This window comes from Heterodontus francisci, chromosome 8, assembly GCF_036365525.1.
Source record: "Heterodontus francisci isolate sHetFra1 chromosome 8, sHetFra1.hap1, whole genome shotgun sequence".
In the NCBI taxonomy this organism is placed as follows: domain Eukaryota; kingdom Metazoa; phylum Chordata; class Chondrichthyes; order Heterodontiformes; family Heterodontidae; genus Heterodontus; species Heterodontus francisci.
This window is the reverse complement of record NC_090378.1, coordinates 73,458,430-73,479,906: the sequence shown is the minus strand read 5'-3', so window position 1 is coordinate 73,479,906 and position 21,477 is coordinate 73,458,430. Positions and strand designations below refer to the sequence as shown.

General features: G+C 45.8%; 1 protein-coding gene and 1 long non-coding RNA gene across 5 annotated transcripts in view; one reads left to right on the top strand and one right to left on the bottom strand.

Annotated features, from left to right (window-relative positions):
- The window catches only part of LOC137372912 (uncharacterized), a 33,275-nt gene extending 12,844 nt beyond the window's left edge, over positions 1 to 20,431 (bottom strand). Inside the window, exon 1 of the long non-coding RNA XR_010975529.1 lies at positions 20,205 to 20,431. This is a non-coding gene — a long non-coding RNA (uncharacterized lncRNA). The remainder of the gene's footprint in view (positions 1 to 20,204) is intronic.
- Positions 1 to 21,477, top strand: part of pde4dip (phosphodiesterase 4D interacting protein) — a 536,621-nt gene that overhangs the window by 242,091 nt on the left and 273,053 nt on the right. For 2 of the 4 annotated variants that reach the window (XM_068037361.1, XM_068037360.1), the window contains exons 4-5: positions 3,710 to 3,820; positions 20,226 to 20,302. In XM_068037361.1, coding sequence (XP_067893462.1) covers positions 3,710 to 3,820; positions 20,226 to 20,302 — 188 coding nt within the window. Of the gene's footprint in view, positions 1 to 3,664; positions 3,821 to 19,396; positions 19,438 to 20,225; positions 20,303 to 21,477 lie in introns of those variants that run through there. The other 2 variants (XM_068037363.1, XM_068037364.1) reach the window with 2 other exon arrangements.

The following is a 21,477-nucleotide window of genomic DNA, read 5'->3' as shown; positions in this document are numbered from 1 at the left end:
ATCTCGCAAATTGATGATATTTAAATGTATTAAAAACAGAAAAAAATATATACATTCAGAACTTTTCCCCATTCTGATGAAAGGTTATTGACCTGAAGCGTTAACTCAGGCCAGAGTTTTACCCCCCACCCCCATCCCAACAAAGAGCAGGATGGTGGTGGGGGGGGGGGGCGCCGGCGGGCCGTAAAATGGAGTGGGAGGCTCAGGGGGCCCTTCCCAACCCGCTCCTGCCTTCGCCGCCATTTTACCTGGGGCAATGGTGGCAAAAGATGGCCCGCCCGCCCCCGGCCAATCAAGGCCCTTAAGTAGCCAGTTAATGGCCACTTAAGGGCCTCCGCCTGCTGCCACAGGGTCTTACCATTGGCAAGCCGGCGACTTTCTGACAGCTGGGGGGGCGCCTCCTGATCAGGCACCATGTGCCCGACGGAGGGCTGCTCCCAATGCCCCAACCACCCTGAACACCCAACACAGCCCCTGTCCCCCCAATCGGTCACCCTTGCCTCACTGGGGCCCAACCGATCACCCCCGGCGAGGCCCCAAAAACTTACCTTTTCCTGGGCCGTCCTTCCTCTTCTTCTTGAAGCTGGGTTGCAGTCCCAGCAGTGGCCACCGCTCCCAGTGGCACTGTTGGAACTAAGAGCTGCCGGCCCACTGATTGGCCGGCACCTCCATTAGACGGGACTTCCTGCCTCAATGAGGTGGAAGTCCCACTTCAGACCAATTAAGGGCCTGGGGACCGTAAAATGCAGTCTGGATCCCCAGGCCAGGTGGAGGCGGGATCGCCACCGACTTTTCGGTTAGAAACATAGAAAATAGGAGCAGGAGTAGGCCATTCGGCCCTTCAAGCCTGCTCCGCCATTCATTATGATCATGGCTGATCATCCAACTCAGTAACCTGTTCCCGCTTTCGCCCCATATCCTTTGAGCCATTTAGACCCAAGAGCTATATCTAACTCCTTCTTGAAAACATACAATGTTTTGGCCTCAACTGCTTTCGTGGTAGCAAATTCCACAGGCTCACCACTCTCTGGGTGAAGTAATTTCTCCTCATCTCAGTCCTGAAAGGATTACCCTGTATCCTGAGACTATGACCCCTGGTTCTGGACTCCCCCACCACCTCCCATCCGAGGGTAAAATTCCGGCCTCTGGTTCTCTTTCCAAAGATGCTGCCTGACCTGCTGAGTATTTGCAGCATTTTCTGTTATTTCAGATGTTCAAGCATTCCATGTCACTGTATACTAGTCCTCCAATATATTGTTCTGCAATAACTTGATAGTGTAGAACCGACAGATTGTTAAAGAACAACCACCCAAATACCATCAACAGATGTCAGTCGCAACACATTTAGCAGCAGATATTCAATCCACTGTTTGTTTTGGTGCAGAGACAGACGCTGCAGTGGCTGACATCAGGAGCAAATAGCACACAATGCTAAAATATCTCTGGAGGTTTTAATGGAGTATTTCACAGCTGCCCTGTGCCCTGGTGACTCATATTTAGACTGTCCGGGTGGGATTTTGTTTTGATCTGGTGAAAATAGAATATTGGGCTCCAGCCTGTGTTAATGTATTCACAACATGCACATTTCAGAGATCGAAATTAGGGAAGCTGTTTGGAACTTTAGGTACTTGATTTATTGTACAAGGATGTTCATCTTTGTGCACACAAAATCAAAGTACAATGATATTTCTTCATGTCATTCTCGCCTTGGTAGAGAATTACGCTGTTCCAACCGATATTCCTTTTATGAGTAAATCAAAAATGGTGGAAACCAGTTTCCGATGTAAGTCCAACTTTTATTCAATCTTTAGTTCTATTCACTGCAATATGGTTGAGGGGTAAACTTAAGAATATAAGTTCTGATGAAGGGTCACTGACCTGAAACGTTAACTCTGCTTCTCTCTCCACAGATGCTGCCAGACCTGCTGAGTATTTCCAGCATTTCTTGTTTTTATTTAAGAATATGTGTCAGTTTCACTCAGTTGGTAACATTCTTGCCTCTGATCCATCTTTCTTGGATCCAAAGTGAATGACCTCACATTTGCCCACATTGAACTCCAGTTGCAATAGTTTTACTCACTCACTTAATCTGTCTACGTCCCTTTGCACTATCCTGCTCCCATCTGCAATACTTACTGTCCCTCCTAACTTAGTGTCATCTTCAAACTCTCTATTCCTTCATCCAAATCATTAAGAAATATGGTGAAAATCCAGTACAGAGCCTTGGGAAACACCACTTGTCACATCCCACCAGACAGTGTGCCAATATGGAATTTGATATGAACACAGTAACGCATTCCCTACTAATAATATAAAATTCACTTCCCTGAGTTACTTGCTCTTGTGAAAGAGAGATGATACCAGTATGATGTTATCTATTGTTTAAAGTATTCACAAATGAATGTGTTTTGCAGTGGCTGTCCACGATTCCTGTTATGCTAGCCTTTGTGGTGCAAAGATCCAGCGTTTATCGAGAAGCCTCAAATCTGATCTGTTCCCCTCAGCACTTTAATTACTGAAAGCAAACTAGTGAACAGTTTGTTCAAACCTAACACTTAAGTCTGCAATAGGTCTCTGAAATCTGACATTAAACAGTGTGTACAACTGTCTGAATCACTTTTAAGTATCAAAGTAGTATAGGAATGATCAGAGCTTGACCATATTTTTTCCCTTCTACTTATTGATAAAGAAAAGTTGAAATAGTGCCTATTGATATAATCAGGAGAAACAACTAGAATGAGTTATTCAGTCTTGCAGTGTCAATCAGTCTGTTGTTGTAAGCAGCCAGGCCATAGTTGTCACAGGACCTTGCTATTGCACTCTCCCCTCTGTCAACTTTTGATCCTGGAATTTCTGTGCACTTGAAATTATTAAATCACTGAAGCACTCTGGGTTAATGACTATCTTTGTCGATGTTAATTTAGCTCCTTTATATGTCTGGTTCATAGTACCTCCTTGCGAATTGATGATATTTAAATGTACTAAAAACAGAAAAAATATATATTCAGAACTTTTCCCTGTTCTGCTGAAAGGTCATCAACCTGAAACGTTAACTCTGTTTCTCTCTCCAAAATGCTGCCTGACCTGCTGAGTATTTCTAGCATTTTCTGTTAGTTCAGATTTTCAGCATCTGCAGTATTTTGCTTTTGTTTTCAGCCTAAACTGAATTCTTCATAATTGTTTATCTTAAAGGGTTCAGATGACACTATCCCTTGTTTAAAATTAAGAAAATGCATTAAATGTTGGACATGATTGTAAAGTTTATTTATCACAATGTTTTTTATTCTAAAATTCTCTAAGCAGTTCTAAAATGCTTGCTCAATTTGAAATACTGCTGGGCAAGGAGAAGGAGACTAGCAGGCAACTGCCAATGTGAAACTAATAAGGTGATGTGAAGTTAGCCAAGGCCTCTCACTGGTAATGGGATCGATTTACATCAGTTGCGCCACTTGTCATGCAGTATACTGGTCTGTTCAAGATTCCTGTCATTCCTCTGAGATAAAAAAAAGTCTTGGCTTTCCCTACACCCTAATGTGAGCTTCGATGGCACATTGACTGCATGCTGAGAGAGTCCTCACAGCTTTCACGATGTTTCGTTGGTTTTACTTCTAGTCTGTTTTGAGATGTTACTACACTGAGTGGGAGGGGGGTGGCAGTTGCCCCCCCCTTATCACCTGCCATGTCTAACGGTTACCGTACTCTTTCCCAGCATCTAAATGACTTGAAAAAAGAAAACTTCAGTCTCAAGCTCAGGATCTATTTCCTGGAGGAGCGAATACAACAGAAATATGATGACAGCAGCGAGGACATCTACAAGAGGGTAGGAGACTTTACCACTTCGTGTGAGCAAAGTATTGAAAGCATATTCTACTCAAGATCTCAAATTACAGTATTTCTAGAGCAATTTGTCAGAAAATGAACAAGCAGTGCCAGCGAGAGGTAGGGCATAGGTTCAAACCTTGATATCCACCTTGCCTCATGTTATTTACTGATATCAACTGTGCCATCAAAAGATGGGTGCCAAGCAGTGTCCAGGCACTTTGCCACAGTTATGGGGAGTTGTGGGGGAGGGGGGGACGATGGTGGAGAGTTACCCCAGGCTGCTAATGTGCAATGTATCAGCCAAATCGAGAGTGAAACTGGAGGAGAGATAGGTGAAGCTCATCAGCCTGAGGTGTAGCGAAAGCTTTGGCAGAGGGAAAAGGAAGAAAATAAAGAATAAGAGGAAAGGGGTTCTATAGCAGAAATATTGTTTGCATCAATAAATTGATGATGTTTATGCTATGCCAATGGTCATGTCATTACTTGTGTCCAAATTCTGTAATTAATGTGCTTCAAAATGAAGTTACCTCCAGCAAACTTGAATTTCAGTTCTTCTGTTTGGAGATAATGGCCCAATTATAGTGAATTACCTTGGCTATCTGCAACAATCTTGTACGATTTGGGGTTGCAGTTTTGCATAAAGCAGCGAACACACAAGGGTTTACAATTAATTTTTCACAGACTCTGGGTCATTGATATAAAGGAGAGCCTGTTGTTATCTGGATGTCCGTACCCAGTAGGATTTACTATCCAACTGGAGTTGGACTTCCAAAACATTTCAAAAAAATCTCATTGTTTAAAATGAAAAAAAATACGTTTTATTTGCACCTACAGGCAGCTTGATTGGTTGTTTTTATTACCTAATCAAAAGCATAAAAATTATTGGCGTGATTTTAACCCTACTGACCTGGCAGAAACTGGGTGGGTGGACAGTTACAAACTGATCACGTAGTCGGTCAGAAGCGTACTCCAAAAGAACTATGTCGAGCCAAAAAACAAGATATTAGGAAGAATGTCCGAAAACTTGGTCAAAGAAGTGGATTTTAAGGAGGGTCCTAAAGGTGGAGGAGAAGTGGAGAGGTGGAGGCGTTTAGGGAAGAATTCGGATCGGACCCTAGTTTCTAACATAGCCCAGTGGGACAGGGTTGAAGGAACCTCTTAAAAGCTACCCCTTGCTGGATAACACTGCTTAGGAGCCATTTAAAGAACATGTTAAAGATGTTCTTTTATATGATCCATTAGAATCTGCTTTGCAACATTGCACAAAAAATACGTTTTCAATCTGTTGTTTGGAAACCAGATTACACGAGAAATGAATAATATCCTGATTTGCAATGGCAGTATATGCAGGGAAATGCAGGAGAATGCTTGATATTGATTCTGTGTGGAGCACACATGTGCTCCAGTAGAGAGCTTTATAGGAAAAAAAGGGGATTAAAGTCAACAATTTGCATATAAATGATGTCTTTAAAATAGGGAAAAAAAACCCAAGGCAGTTTACAGAAGTGAAATCAGACAAAAAAGCCAACAAAAGCAATATTAGCAGGGATGAATGAAAGCTTTGTTAAAGAGCTAAGTTTTGAGAAGGGTCTTAAAGAAGAGGGGTGAGGTTTAAAGAGGGAATTCCAGAACTCAGGACCTTATACAGCTGAACACACAGTCGGGTGAAGGGAGTGGGAGATGCAAAAGAGGCCGGATTTGTCTTATCTCAATTCTCAATTGTCTGGAGTATTCATGCTCTGTCCATGTTACAATGAGAGGCTTTTTATAGAGATGGTGCTTTACATGATTTTGAGGGACTTATAAAACATAGATCACAGTATAAACAAGATGATGTCTGTTATGGGGACAGCATGTTTTGCATGGTTTAGCACAGCAGTCACAAGCAATATATTCTGTTCGAATATTACAGTGCAGGGCAAGTTATATAGTCAGTGTACTTTGTTACATCTAAGCATTTGAATCGGACTCCCCCCACCTTGAAATGGTTTCTTACCTTGCCAGGGACCATTACTGTGGTGATGTCATTCCCTCCAGCTTCAGGTGGGAGTCAGAGTTGTACCATGTAAATAAGGCCCAGAAATCCAGTATTAACAGATAAGGCATGAGTTGCAAAAATGCAGAATTTGCCGGTCGATTTACACTGCTCTGTTGTTTGCTTAGCACAAAAAGCATCTTGCCCTTTGCCTCCCTGTTAATTTTAAGAACCTGCACCATTGATTCCTGACCTGTGTTAAAAAATTGGTCCTGTATATCAATTGTAGTAGTCTTACAGCTTAGTTCCATTTTTGTTTTGTTGCTTTAGCTATTCATTGACTTTCAACAGTGGTTTAGTGGTCTATATTGCCAACATGCCTATTGGTTTAGTGGCTATGCATGCAACTAGTTCATGAATGACTAGTTGACATCCATGTGTCCTGCATGTGTGTCCAATTCCCAGTGGTGTGGTGGGCACACATGTAATTCCCTGGCAATGTGGAGATGATCTCAATTGTGTCAGATGCCTTGCAGCCTGTGGAGATCCTGGGAGTACCTTAACCCTACTGGGAGGGTGGGCAGTTAAAATGCCCCACCCTACTTACTCACTGGAGATTTGCCTGAATTCCACCATGTTTGGTTTTAACCTGCTCTTCTCAGCATAAGGCACTCATTTGAAACTGGTTGGGTCTTAATTAACATATTCAGACCGGGATCAGAGGACATCAGTCAGATTCTCACAGCATTCTAACATGGGCTTGAGAAGGTCTAAGGAGGGTGGAGTGTGAAAGGATCCTGGAAGGTAAGTTGTTTACTTTCTTTTGTTGGGGCCAGGAGGAGCAGGAGTACTCCTCTGGGACTCGCGGGAAAGTTTAGGTCTCTCTCCTGTCCTGGACTCTTCTCCCCATGCTGCTCACTCCACTCCCAATTCCCTCCTGTGAAATCCTCCTAGAACTCCCTTCCTCACACTTAACTGCATGCCATATTTGTGAGGCCAGCAACCACTCTCTGTCAGAACAGGCAGAAAGTGAAGGAGCAGCAGGGTAATGAGGGTTAAAATTGTCATATACTGTTCCCAGGTGGATCTGAAACTGAATCCTATGGTTTCTCACAGGAAACCCCCGGGAGTTAAAATTGCCCCCATCTACTTGCACACAAGACTTCTTTATTCAGACTCAAATTAATCCAAACGCACCCCATCTTGGGAGAAGTAACTAAAAATATTGCTGACCTGTTAAAGAGTTTGCCACATTATTTGTTGGGTTTTGTGTACAGCTCCTGCCTATTCAACAAGGTAAAGGTTAAAAACTGAGCTATGATGTTAATGGAGGAGGCGGGGGAGGGTAGATCATTTAATAAGAGAAAGACCACAGTAAAGCGTGCTGTCTCATAAATCTGCAGTCATATTAGAAGGAGTCATGAAGGTATCACAACCACTGTTATATGTTGTTTTCATTAGTTGTTTTATATATTAGGACTGAGAGTGAACACTTCATATTTTATAAGAATTATTTTATGAAGGAGAAATCCATTCCCATTTCTTTTTTGAAACTCTGCCACACTGTGAATCCAGGCGGTTTATTTTAAGTAGGTATAGCCTGGATTCATTTTGCTAGTGTCTCTAAGTAAAAATGACTGTGTTATTGGATAGCATGAACATATGTGATGCACATATGTGTGTAAATTGGATGAATATGGTGAACACTGGCTTCAGTCAGACGGTTACCAGTATGTCCCCATATTACTTGAGCAAATAATCCAGGCTGACATTCTACTGCAACATTTGGATGAAGGGTTAAACCAAGGTCTGCCTGCATTTTAGGTGCTTTTGAATAAATGAAGAAGTAAGAACAGCTTATCATGTCCTCAGGATGTCATAACGACTTTGCAACCAATTAATTACTTTTGAAGCGCAATCTCTGTTGCTATGTAGGCAGATATGGCGGCCAATTTGCAAATAGCAAGGTCCCACAGTATCAAATGACATGAATGATCAAACTGTTTTGCTAGTGTCGGTTGAGGGAGCAATGTTAGCCCTGCTCTTCACAGTGTCATTTATTCTATTGTTGTTATTGAGGCTTTTTAATCAATTTTCATCATAAGCAAAGAAAACATGAGAACTCAAATTCCATCCCATTTCCCCTATTTTTATCCTGCTCCCTGTTTAATTCAGGACTTTGGGAAAAAGGCATCAACCCTACTTTGGACTCTGCACCATGGTCTTCATTAATATGTGACCCATTGGTACATCAGGTTGGTATCACAATGTACATCACCATGGAACAGGAGCTTACATCCCAAATCCTAATTCCTAATCTGAGTGCCAATTTCTCCACACTGGAAGAAACAATCAGAAGTGGAATCACCCTGGATACTGTTTGTGCATTTCCTAGTGACTGGTACAGATGTTTTTTCAGCTGAAATCTTAATGCAGGCCACCTGTTTGCATCTTTTGGACAAAAGGATGGTTCATTGTCTACTCATGATGGGGTGGACAAGAAGAAAAATATAACGTGGCAAAAAGGTCCTCATTAATGTTCCCTTCAAAAGTACCCTAAAGACCCTTTTCTACCTTGTCTTTAGTTTCCTCTCCACCACACCTCCACCTCAAAGCTTCTTTCTCCTTCTGATCAGTGTTCACTTTTTTCCTCATTAAGCACTGTGATGCATTTCAGTTACATGAGAAGCATAATCCAGTTACCAGTTATTCATAATGTACTGGAGTAGGCAATCAGGCAATCTGTTCTCAGACCTCCACCCTCTGCCTCATTGAACAGGCGCACAAGTGCAGCCAAATGATGCCTCTCCTTGGTAGTTAATTAAATTGCTCCATGTAAAAATATGTTACTTTCTCTATGGTTTGATGCTTTGGAGGAGATGGGGGGACTCACCTTAGAACTTTTTCCTATTATCAAAAACTATGGGATAATCAGTAGATGTGTGAAAAATCACCATGTCTTGTGGCTGTGGTTTTCATTGTTAGCTGGACTCATGCTGGAATATTAGATCAGATCTAGCAATCAAGCTGAGAAATGGTGAAGTTCATACAAGGAGGATCAGCAGATTCAAATGTCAGCTCAGTCTGTGATTCCTGAGCATCTGGTTAGAAGTGCAAAGCCTAACAGGATTTCCCACCTGAGATATAATTTTCATTTGTACTTGAACATTGCACTTTCATATCAAATGAGAAGAGAAAGAAGCTTTTAATCCACTTCATCTACCTCACCCGTGGGCAGTCATTTTTACACATCCTCTTCTCAAAACTGTACCGATAGCAGTTCAGTTAGTCAGTTGGTAAATACACTCTCCAGTATGATACTGAGCCATACCCAGGAGGGTCCTAGATCTGATCCCTGGTTTCAGATGAGTTTACTGATTTTGGCCAAGCCAGTATTAGAACTATGATAGGACTCAGTACCCCTGGATTTGGAAGGTGAAAAATCAGCCTGTGCTGTTACTCTGCCAGTTATCTGCCAGGCAAGGACAGCATTCAGCTTGGTTGTTTTTTTTAATTTGTTCATGGGATGTGGGCATCGCTGGCTAGGCCAGCATTTATTGCCCATCCCTAATTGCCCTTGTTAGGCCATTTCAGAGGGCATTTAAAAGTCATTATGCCTTCCTTTGTAGAATATCCTACCAACATTTACATATGAGGAATGACTACTTGGGGTGAAGTACTCAAAGGCTGCCAGTGTCTATAAAGTCATATTCCACCTTGAATCAGTAGTCTTAGAAGCTGGGCAGGGAAGAAAAAGACTAGACAGAAAGTCTCCTACTTTACAACAGTGACTATACTTCAAAGGAACTATATTGGCTGTAAAGCGCTTTGGGACATCCTAAAGTTGTGAAAGGCACTATATAAATACAAGGTCTTTCCTCTTTTCTTCTTTCTCATTAAGTGCAGCAGGAAGGGTATTCCCTCCTGCACACCTCCTGAGTGAGCAGTGAGTATGATGAATGTGGTAACAGGTTCATTACTGACCTGCTACAAAATCTGCCTTGTGTACTCGGGAGCTGCCAGCCTATGGGAGAGCTGTGCATCACTTTTATCCCAAGCTGGGTTTATTCTTGGAGCTGTTGTCGAGGCAATCACAAACCTAAATATAGAATTAGATCACTGGCTTCAATTCCTTGAAACAAATTATCGTTGAGAGTTTGGACTTACAATGGGGCTCAGTCACGATTTGCTGCTCAGGAATAAATAAAAACAGCGTGTTGATAAAGTCAAGAGTAATAGTTGTGATTGTATATACAGTCTACCCCTGATAATTGAATGTAATTTTTGCATCCAAAAATTTGAATTAATCAGTAATTAGAATTAGCTAACATCATCATAATGGCAACATTAAAAAATGTACAAAAGATTAAATATCCAGAAATTGAAATGAGCCAACTTTGAAGCAAGAAGAGTAGACTGTAATGCATTTCTTTTATATTCTGTACTTAGACACTATTCAACATCAGCCTCTCACGTTTCCATTTGCTAACAGAGGATTAACATATGGGACACTATTAAACTGAGATGGACCAGGAATCTGAGGGCCACGGTTCACGCTGCCCAACAACTTTGGTGGCCCAGTATCCAGGTGTTTGAATGGCAGAGGATAGGGGTCAGGCATGTCAGAGACCAAGGGCTGAATTTTAAGGCAGTGAAATGGATGGGAACGGAGGAATGGAGGGACATAAAATCGGGATGGGACATTTTAGACCGGACGCCATGACGTCCCATCCCTATTTTGTTGATGGCGAATGTGGAGGGCAGAGGTCTGATGAGGGCAGGTAATTAAGAGGCCAATTGAAAGTGATTTTATTGTCTGGATTGGAATTTTCAAATGGTGCACGGGTTTCACAGAGCTTTAGAGGGAGGTGACATGGAGGTTGGAGAGCATGGCTGCTGCTAGGGAAGGCCATCAGGAGGGCAACCACCGAGGGTTTGGCAGGGTGACAAAGGGAGGGCATCGCGCATTGCGTGAGGAGTGAGGGCAAGGTTGTTTTATCTGTGGGGGCACCATTGCAGGGGGGCAATGGGTAAGTAACACCTGCGCAAGGCTCACAACTGGGGGCAAGAGGGGAGGCTTCTGGCTGGGAAGGACTTGCATTCAGAGAGAAGCCACCTATCATGGGCCTCATTCATCCAGGCTTTGGGGACCCTGTTGAAGACGAGGTGCAGCAGTGCGGAAGGGATGGCCAGGCACCTGCAGTGACACTGCAATGACCTGTGAGCACACAGGAGGTTCAACAGCAGCCTTCAGGTCGTGGGGAAGGACACAGAGAAGAGAGGGAGAGGGAGCTATCCCACGCAGAAGAGATCCTCCAGAGAGGTTCCACAGGTCGAGGCTCAGCTACCTGCAAATATCCTAGAGGCAGTACCAATGAAGACTCCACCTCTCTAGGGAGGCCATTGCAGACCTTTATGCGATGTTACAGGACGAGCTGTGCCCCCAGGGGCTTGGTGGAAATCCAATGCCATTGGCCCTGAAGGTCACCGTGGCACCGAACTTGTATGCCTCTGGATCATTCCAGGGATCTACTGGGGACACGTGTGGCATCTCACAGTTAGCCCATCAGCGCATCAAGGAGGTCACCAATGCCCTTTTCAGGAAGGCCAGCGACTATGTGCGCTTCCGCACGGATCCCAGCTCTCAGGCTGAGAGGGTCATTGGGTTTGGAGCCATCACTGGATTCCTCCAGGTGCAGGATGTCATCGACTGCAAGCATGTAGCCATCAAGGCTCCTTCACACCAGCCAGCAAACAGGAAAGGCTTCCACTCCTTCAACGTACAACTGGTCTGCGACCACCTTAATCGGATTCTACAGGTCTGTGCACACTTCCCAGGAAGTTGCCACGATACCTACATTTTGAGGCAGTCCCAGGTGCCAGAACTTTATTGGCCTCCCTCCCACCTTCAGGGATGGATCCTTGGAGATAAGGGCTACCCACTGAGGACATGACTACTGACGCCTGTGAGGAACCCACGCATGGATGCAGAGGAGAGGTACAACACCAGCTACAGGACAATGCGTGGTACCATTGAGCAGGCCATTGGTCTGCTCAAGATGAGAATCAGGTTCCTAGATCGGTCTGGTAGAACCTTGTAGTATGTCCTGGTCAGGGTTTCATGCTTCGTTGTGGTTTGCTATGCACTGCACTAGCTGGCCCTGCATCGAGGGTTACCGATGAGCAACGAGGGAAGTGAGGAGCGGACTGCCTCCTGAAATAATGAGGATGGGGAGGGGGAGGATGGACAAGCCAGGCCAGATGAAGAACCACAGAGACAAGAGGAGAGTGGCCATGAGATACATGCAAGGGAGGCTCACAATGCCCTTATACATTCTCGTTTCCTTTGATCCTTACTGCCAGTTGTAGCTTGACAAACAAAGATCTCTCTTTATGCAGCCATGTTGTTGCCTTCGTTCCTGACGTATTGGCATATTGAACATTCACACAGCACAGAGCTGGCCAGGCTCCAGAGTTGACCCGTCACAACATGTTGTATTGCCTCAGTCTCTTCACAGAGACCGAGTTGTAGCAAAGGGCCAAAGGCTTGATGGAAGAGAGAGGGAGGGGGTTCATGCTTAACAGAAATGATTTATTTACATTCACAATAGATCCTGCACTTTGAATGTGAAAGACACCTGTGATACCGCATGATTCTGTGTGCACTTCTTTATTCTTTTACATGAACTCCAACGAGGTGCTCCCCCTGCAGTCGGCTGAGGTGAAAGCAGGCCGCTGATCTTGCTGCTCTGTGGCTAGGGATGACCTTGGTAGTCGTCCTCTGGATGCCTTGGGCTTGGAGGGCCCCAGTATGCTGAGAGCCTCCTGCACAGAAGCAGTAGCAACCTCTGTCAGGAGGAATGAAGGAGAGTCTGGTGACACTGGCAGAGGGACAGAGGTGCAGCTAACCAAACCAATAGCACTTGAGAGGAACTCCCAGCAGTGGGAGGCAGCCACTCTTCCTCTCTAGCAAGGCAGACCTCTGCCTCCCTGCTGCCCTGAGGGTGAAGAGGACTAGGATGGTAAATCCAGGTCCCCATCTCCCTCTCACCTTGAGCCCATGGTTAAAACAAGAGTATGCTGGTCTGCACAAATGTCTAGCTGACACTGAGTGCTTTGCTGGATGTGGCTCTCAATTAGAGCTGCCAATCTCTCATTGGAGGATGCCACTTGTGCACCAGTCAGAGACAACGCCAAGCTCAAGGCCTGGATGGATTCATCCATCGTCCGCACTTGGGCGCGCATTGCCTCTGGCATCTCTGCCAGATGTTGCCAGACCTCTCACTGCAGCTGCAGCTTTTCCCGTGATGCTGCCAACACCAGAGGCACGTCATGAGCCTGTGGCTCAGCATGGGCCTGGCCTCCCACTGTCCTTTGACTGTCAGAGGCCTGGGCTGTCAATGCTCAGGCACGTGGGTGCTGTACTCACCAGGTTGTGTGCCCAGATCTAAACTCGAGCACAATCCCACTGAGATGTGAGTATTTGCACTAGTGGAGAGTGCAGGAATATGAGGTGCCGATGGACCCTCTGAGACTCCTTCCTCCACCTCAGTGGTGGCAGGCTCCCCCGCAGACTTGGAGGCTGTCTGATTTGGCACCGCTTGGCCTGCATGAGAGACAGAGACATGTAAGGGTCAACAGCTTCCCCTCTTTCCATAGTACACACCCCTATGATGCAGACCCGTGTGGACACTGGATGCCTGATGAGCAGCATGGCTCCATCACTGTAGGTGCAACTTTGTGCCCATGGCGACTTTACTCACTGTCTTGGGAAAGTGTCCCAGCCTCTCTGTCCGCAGTGTTCCGGCCATCCTGTGGTCCAGCCAACTCCATGGATCCTCCTCCATTGGGGTCAAGACATGGGGAATGGGCAGCCCATTGCTGATCATGTCCCACTGTCTCCAATTGTGTGTTGTCTTCTCATGCAGGCAGAGGGAAGGACGCTGTTGGTCCCCCAGCGAGTTCAGTCCCAAGACAAAGGCTACTGGCAGTCCAGCTGCCCTGATGGGGGCACACAGATGCCTCCTGTATGTGACACCTTTCCATGGACCATGCAAGATTGAGCTATGACAGGGGACCCCCTTTAAGGGCCACCTTGCCATGGTGCAGTCAGTCATCTTGCCATTCCCCGACCCTTTGCCCACATTTGGAGGGTTGATCCCACTCCTCCCAATGCACCGTCCTGCTTTGCCAGATGCAAGGCCCAAGAGGATGAAGGCATGAAAAGGTACTCACTTTTGCAGCCTGGATGAGGTTGTTGAGCCACTTGCAGCACTGAATCCATGTTCGTGGTCTGACCCCACGGCTGCTGACCTCCTGTGTAATTTGGAGCCAGGCCTGCTTGGTTTGGCTCCCAGGTCTCCTCCTCCTATCCCTTGGGGACAAAATATTCCTCCTTCTCTCCCTTATAGCCTGCAAAAGCACCTGGAGGGAGACATCAGGGAAGTGTGGGGCTTCCCGGGTTCCTCTCAGCCATCTCTTGGGTTGGATTTTAAGAGCCTGCTGCCGTTATTGGCGGTGAGCTCAAAAATGGGCTGTACGCCAAAGAACCGCCGTGATCTTAAGTGCGGCGGTTCATTTAAATAGCCAGGGCGGCTCGCTTCCCCACCCCCCCCCCACCCAATCTCGTGGAGGAGACGGGCTGTCTATCCCCGGCAATGGCGTCAGCTGCCTGTGTGCAGGCGCTGATGCCATTTTAAAGCCCTGCTGACATATTTAAATTTTTAAGAAATATTCCCCCAAAATTAAATAAATATATTTCTTATGCCCCTTTTCCACTGCCCCAATAACAATTAAAGTAACTATTTGCCCTTTCCACCCAAAAACACTTACCTCTTACATCTGTCCTTGCCCCCACGCCCCAAACTGCATTAAATTTAAGGCTCAGCCCTTCCCACATCCCCTACATCCATTATGTGTATTTGACCCTGATTTCCCCCCTCCCCCGCACTGATAAGCTTACCTTCTCTCCTCCCCACCAGTGTGGCGCTGCGTTTCCCCGGATGGGGATCTGAAGGAGTGGGAGTGCCGGCTGCCGTGCTGAAGATCGCGGCAGGTCCTCAAGATCAAAGTGTATTTAAATTGATTAATTTTATTGATTTGCATATCTAAATTGTGGTCCCATCACCTCGTGACGGCGGGGGGGTGGGGGGTCCCGCCATGGAGCCTCACCGTTGCTGGGAGGATCGGGCTGGGCCCTGCTGGCGTCGAGGTCCGTGGCGAGCCTCATCTGGAGCCATCTTCAGGCCTCCCCCTGCCACAGAACCTGATGCCTGGTGCAGAACAAAATCCAGCCCCTTCTGTATCTGCAATCACCTCCTCCTCTCCCAGGCTTTCACAGTGCAGCATTTAATGCAGGGCTGGCAGCCCTTTAACCATGGCACCAGCACCTGCTGAGGCATTACCTGATGCCACACTCCCTGCCTCCAGGCCCAACACTGACCATGCAATTGGTTGGGTGTCATGACTAACTGAGCTGAATTGGCCGGCCATTGCTGAATTGCATGTGGCCAGCCACTCCTGCTCCCGACTTGCCTTGCGCCCGGTACTGGTCCCAACGGGGACCAGTATCTTAAACATAAAGTCTGGCTCTAGGGGCTTTCTTACATGATTGATATTAAATATTTTGCCTATATTCAACAGCAGATAAATCTAATTTTAAAAGTAGTTACAGTGTCGACGCAGTGAGTTAGGCCAGCAGGGTGCCAAGCCAGCTACGTCAGGAAGTTCCAAATTCAAGCCTTAGGGTTGGGCGGTTGTTGAATAAGCTGATTTCAACAAGGATGGCAGAGGTAATTCCCACTAGATTTGCAAAAGATTTTGAAATCTCCATTTTGATCAGTGTGGTCATTTTCTAATATAAGGGATATTTGTGGGGCATTGTCAAGATGCCTAGAATTCTGCAGTACCTTAAGACTAATATTCACAGCAAGCCTAACCAAAGTCTACAACGTGAGAATGGAGGTTCTGCAGCAAGTCTGTCTGGGGATAATGGAAATCAGTTGTGCAATTCAGCAGGAAAATAAAATTAACACTGATAGCAATTGATATACAGTATTTGGTTTATCACCTTCCCATTTGTCATGAGATTCCAAGGGTTTGGCGCTTAAACGCCTCACTGAACACAATAACCGGTGAATGACCTGACTGCACAACTATCTGTGGTTAGTTATTTCCGTTACTTATTTCCAGATTTCAAACCAAGCACATTTGTAATTGTATTTTCACAGGACTATTACGAAGCAAGTTGGAATTTTCCAAATTGCACTGCAGTTTTTATTTAACCCTATGGCTAAGGTGTCTATCCTTTGGGATGGAGGCCATAGTACAAATCACAGCCTCACCTTATGTGTGAACTTGGTTTTACTATCCCTCCTCCACAAATTAAAGTCAGGAAGGCAGAGTGTAGAGAGAGAAAAGAAAATTGCCCTAAGGCCGTATCCCACTTCACAAAAATCCTGGCAGGCATACTATATAGAGTGGTGTTAAAAGAAACAAAGTCTAAATGAGAACGTCTGAGTAAGAAAGAGCTGTACTAGAAAATAATGGACATGCACTGCAGGTCCACCATGTCAAAGAACATGAAAGGTTAGTGTTTGGGTGTGCCCCTTTTACCTGGAATTTCTGTGAGCTTCTTCCAGTTGTCTGCTGTAACTTCAGCATTAATTCGGGAAAAATACTGTAATTTTACACTGTTTCCCCAGCGTTTCCGACAATCTTTCAACAAAGTTAAGATCGAGAGGGACACCACGAAAATTCTATCCTCAAAGCATTGGTCTTTGACACTTCAATACAAGTACTGTGGGAACACTGTACTGTTGAAGGTGCCATTTTTCAGATGAGATGTTGAACCAGCTCTCTCAGGTCGACGTAAAAGATCCCATGGCATTATTTGAAGAAGAGCAGGAAAGCTTTCCCTGTGTCCTAGAGCAGAATCATGGGCCAGAACCTTTCATTGGGTTGGGGGGGGGGGTCCCGTCCACCGGCCGAAAAGTCGGTGGCAAGCCTGTCTCCGCCGGGCCTGGGGAGCCAGACTCCCCTAAGACCTTAATTGGTATTGGGCGGGACTTCCATCTCCTGGAGGCAGGAAGGTCCACCTAATGGAACTGCCGACCAATCAGCGAGCTGGTAGCTCTTAGTCCCATCAGCACCATTGGGAGCTGTAGCTACTGCTGGGACCACACCCAACAATCGGTCGGGCCCCAGCAAGGCAAGGGGGGTCGGTTAGAGGGGCAGGAGCAGTGTTTTGCATCGGGTTGGGGCTTCGGGGGCTGCCATCCTTGGGGCCTGATCAGGGTGCCTGATCAGGAGGGCCCAACCCAGCCCGCAAGAAGGCCGCCTGCTTTCATCAGGTAGGCTTTTTGAGGCCTCAGTCGCCCACCGGCCAAGGTAAGATACCCATGGTGGCGGGCAGAGGCCCATATGTGCCAGGTCATTAGCCACTTAAGGGCCTTGAATGGCATGGAGTGGGTGGGCCGTTTCTCGCCGCCGCCCTGTATAAGTTGGCAATAGGGGCGGGAGAGGGTCGGGAACGGCGCCCTCACCCCCCCCAACCCCACCTCCCAATCAATTTTACGCCACACCACCAACCCCCTTGTTTGGGGGGCATAACATTCCAGCCATAGAATCTTACAGTGCAGTAACAGGCCATTTGGCCCATCATGTCTGTGTCACCTGTTAGAAGGAGCCATCCAATTTAGTCCCACAACCCAGCTATATTCCCATAACCCTGCAAATTAGTGCCTTTCCACCACCCTTTCAGTCGTGCTTTCCAGATCTTAACAACACAATGTGTGAAGAAATTTATCCTCATTTCCCCACTAGTTCTTTTGCCAATTATTTTAAATCTATGACCTCTGGTTACCGACCCAGAGGAAATAACTTCTACCTATTTCCTCTATCAAAACCCACACATAATTTTTTGTAACTTTGGGCACAAATTTTGTTACCAAATGGGGACGCATATGGAGGTGGGCAGGTGCAAAAATTCATGCCGCAGGCCAAGGTGCTGGTTTGCCGACACCATCCCGCACCCTTCCCCCCTCCAGGCCCTTTTCCCAGAGGCAGGATGAGGGTTAGCAGGGCTTCCCACCCGCAAGCGACAGGTAGCCAATGGAGCTGGGTAAGTGGCCTATTAAAGCCTGTTGTCAGAAGCATCAGGGACTAGGCCAGCTGCTTGGAGGCAGCCTCTCAGCAACAGACCGAGAGGCCAACACTCCAGGCAGACTTTGAGGCCTTCCCCGCCTGCCTGGCCACAGCTGTGGTTCTCCCTCCTCAATAGTGGCCAGACTCCTGAGGGCATTTTTTAATTTAAAAGTTTAACCTGTTGGGGAAAGAGCACCTCAAGATGGAGGCACCCTCTCTCTCTATCTCTTACCTGAACTGCAGTCTGCTGCTCCTTCCGAGCTGGCGGGCCTCCTATCGGCCCTCTTGCTTCAAGTGACCCTCAGGCCACTAATTGGTCAATTCAAGGAAAATCACTGCTGGGTGACCCTGACATTGGGGTGCCAACCCAACCCAAAATACTGTCTTCTATTCGGGCTCCCCTTAACCTCGTCTGCTCTAAGGAGAACGATCCGAGCTTCTCCAAAATCTTCATATACTGAACTCCCTCGTCCCTGGTATCATCCTGATAATCTTCCTCTGAACCCTCTCCAGGGCCTTGGCATCCTTCCCGAAGTGTGATACCCAGAATTGTGAACAGTATTCCTGCTGAGGCATAACTAGTGATTTGTAAAGATTTACAATGACTTCCTTGCTTGTATTCAATTATCCTATTTACAAAGCTAAGAATCCCATATAGTTTCTTTAACTGCCTCCTTCATAGATTTGTGAATATGAACCCCCTTCAAAATGGTACCAATTCGATTATATTGCCTTTTCGTGTTGTTTCTCCCAAAGTGCATCACTTCACACTTATCTGCATTACCGTGTGTCTGTCCCTTTCACCAGTCTGTCTATGTCTTCCTGAAGTCTTCTACTATCCTCCTCACTATTTACTACATTAACAAGCTTTGCATTGTCTGCAATCTTTAAAATTGTACTCCCTGCATTCAAGTCCAGGTTATATATAACAAGAGAAGCAATGACATTAATACTGACTCCTTCATGACCCATTGCATACTTCTCTCCAGTCAGATAAATACCCATTCACCACTACTCTCTGCTTCCTATCCCTTAGCCAATTTCATACCCAAGTTACCACCGTCCCTTTAATACCATGTGCTTTTATTTTCCGAATAAGTCTGTTATGATGTCATGATGTCAGTGGCATCGCCTGTTACTGCGCAGGTGCCAGCGTTATTTTTAAAGGGCTGCCAGGCCTATGTTGACAGTTGACCCCATCACCCCCGCAACTACACTAAAACTAAATGTTTGGCTCGTTTCCCACTGCCGCCCCTCCCCAAAACTGAAATTGCAGAGTTAACCCCTTCTCCCCCCAGCTGCATAAAGTTCAGAGGTCACCCCTTCCCCCCCCCCCCCACACTAAAAAATGCAGCATTGACCCAGTCCCCCCCTCTCCACTACACTAAAAATGCTCTGATCCCCCCCTTTCCCATCTCGGTGGTGCCAGCTTTCCCTGGACAGGGAAGTGAAGGAACATGAGTGCCACCTGTCGCACTGAAGATCCAGAACCAAAGGTAAGATTGCAGGGAATTGGATTTGAAAGTATGCATAGAGTTTATTTAAATATTTAAAGTCGGGTCTCGTCGCCGAATGGCAGGGGGCAGCCACAGAGTCTCACCGCCACTGGGAAGATCAGGCCCGGCAATCCCAGCGCGGGCTCCATGGCAGGCCACTGCTGGTGTGATCTTCTGGGCACCTGCCCCCGCCCCCCCCCCCCCCCACCACAGAGCCTGACGTCAGGAGCTGAACAAAATTCTGCCCTTAATTTTGTCCTTGATAGTGGTGTCTAGTAGCTTTCCCACAAGATTTATCCCTCAACCAACATCACTAAAACAAATAATCTGGTCATTTATCTTATTGCTGTTTATGGGAATTTACTGTGCAGAAAGTGGCTTTCACGTTTCCAACATTACGGCCGTGACTTCGCTTTGAAAGTACATCATTGGATGTAAAGTGCTTCGGGATGTCTTGACATTGTGAAAGGCGTGACATAAATGCAAGTCTTTTTTTTCTTTCTTTAAGATCTTTTTTAAAATTTGTGTCACGTTCCGTTCAAAACAATCTTGTCCCAGATCATTAATAGAGCAATGGATTTGATGCAGTGCATCAACCTGCAGCATGCGTTCTATACTTATTGGGTATATAACACAGTTTGCTGCCCAAGTGCCATATTTTTGTGTTAAAAAAAAAATCTAAGAGGTAGTGAAAATGCCAGGTTCTGAGCAGATCTGAGCTGAAACAAATCACTAGCCTTAATCATTATCAAAGCTGTGACACTCACCAAAAGTCATCTGTCTTTCAGAACATCGAGTTGAAGGTAGAAGTGGAGAGCCTGAAACGAGAACTAAATGAAAAAACTGAGCTGCTTGAGAAAGCCTCGTAAGTCATGTTTACTGCTTCCTCCTGAATCATTGTGCCTGTGCTAAAGTTTAGTTACTGTAAAGTAACTCTGTCACCTTTTCCACTGAGGTAACATCTGTCTGGAATAGCAGTCTGCCTCATGTACTTTCCCAGTTTGAAAAAATTGGAGGAAAAGCCTGCTCGTACTTTTCCTTTGTTTAAAGAAATACTCCTGCATGTGTAAAATACACTCTTTTGTATAGATGTCTGTTTAAAATTATTTGATAGATTTATGCAAATGTGCTACCGAGTATCTGCTTGCTATTTGAAGCTGCCGTCCCTGCTGCCTACTGGAGGCTTGTGTGCGAAGAATATGGTACTTTCTCAGGGCAGACTGGCTATGTCGGAAATTGGGAGGTTTTCTGACTGCCCACATGAATGGTTCCATAGCGCTTTATGATTAGCACCTTCCACTTTTTCTGTGAAAATCCGAATAAATCTTTCTGGGGCTCCAGTTCGGCCCTGCATTCTGTTGCCAGGATTATTCTCTACTCAGTCCTGCCTGCAGTTGTGCTTTTCTCTTTCCAGTCTGGGCAATAGGTGACTTTGTGATCACAGTCATAAATCTACATAGTTAGCTTACTACAGGTGAAATTCCACGGAGGGACAAGCCCTGACAACTTTCCAATTTTTCCCTTCTCTGTCTGAGATGGCATATACCTGGCCATGATCTAGTAATTCCTCCCTTCCCAGCCTCTAAACTGTGGCAACGACTAATCTGAAATCGCAGTTTTTGGAGTGAGAGTTGATTGCTGGAACTATTTGACTTTTCACAGATATGAAGCTTGGAGTTGGGGCAAGGGTACATAATTAGTGTTTTTTTAAAATAGCTTTGAAGTTGTTTAAAAGTTCATATTTGGGAAGCATTTACCATTATAGTTACTGAATCATTCTGTTGTGGAATCAGGTAATGTGGTCCAACATTTTTTCCAAAGCTTATTTAGGGCTGGGGCTCATAAGTTGCGAGATCTGCAGCAGAGCACAGAGAAGTACAGCAATTGATTGGTTCTGGGATTTTTGCAAGTATGCAATTATGTTTAAAATAATCACATTTAGTCATTATACTGAAGTCATTCATTGTGCCATATGTAGCACAAAGGAAGATGGTTGTGGTTGTTGGAGGTCAATCATCTCAGTCCCAGGACGTCACTGCA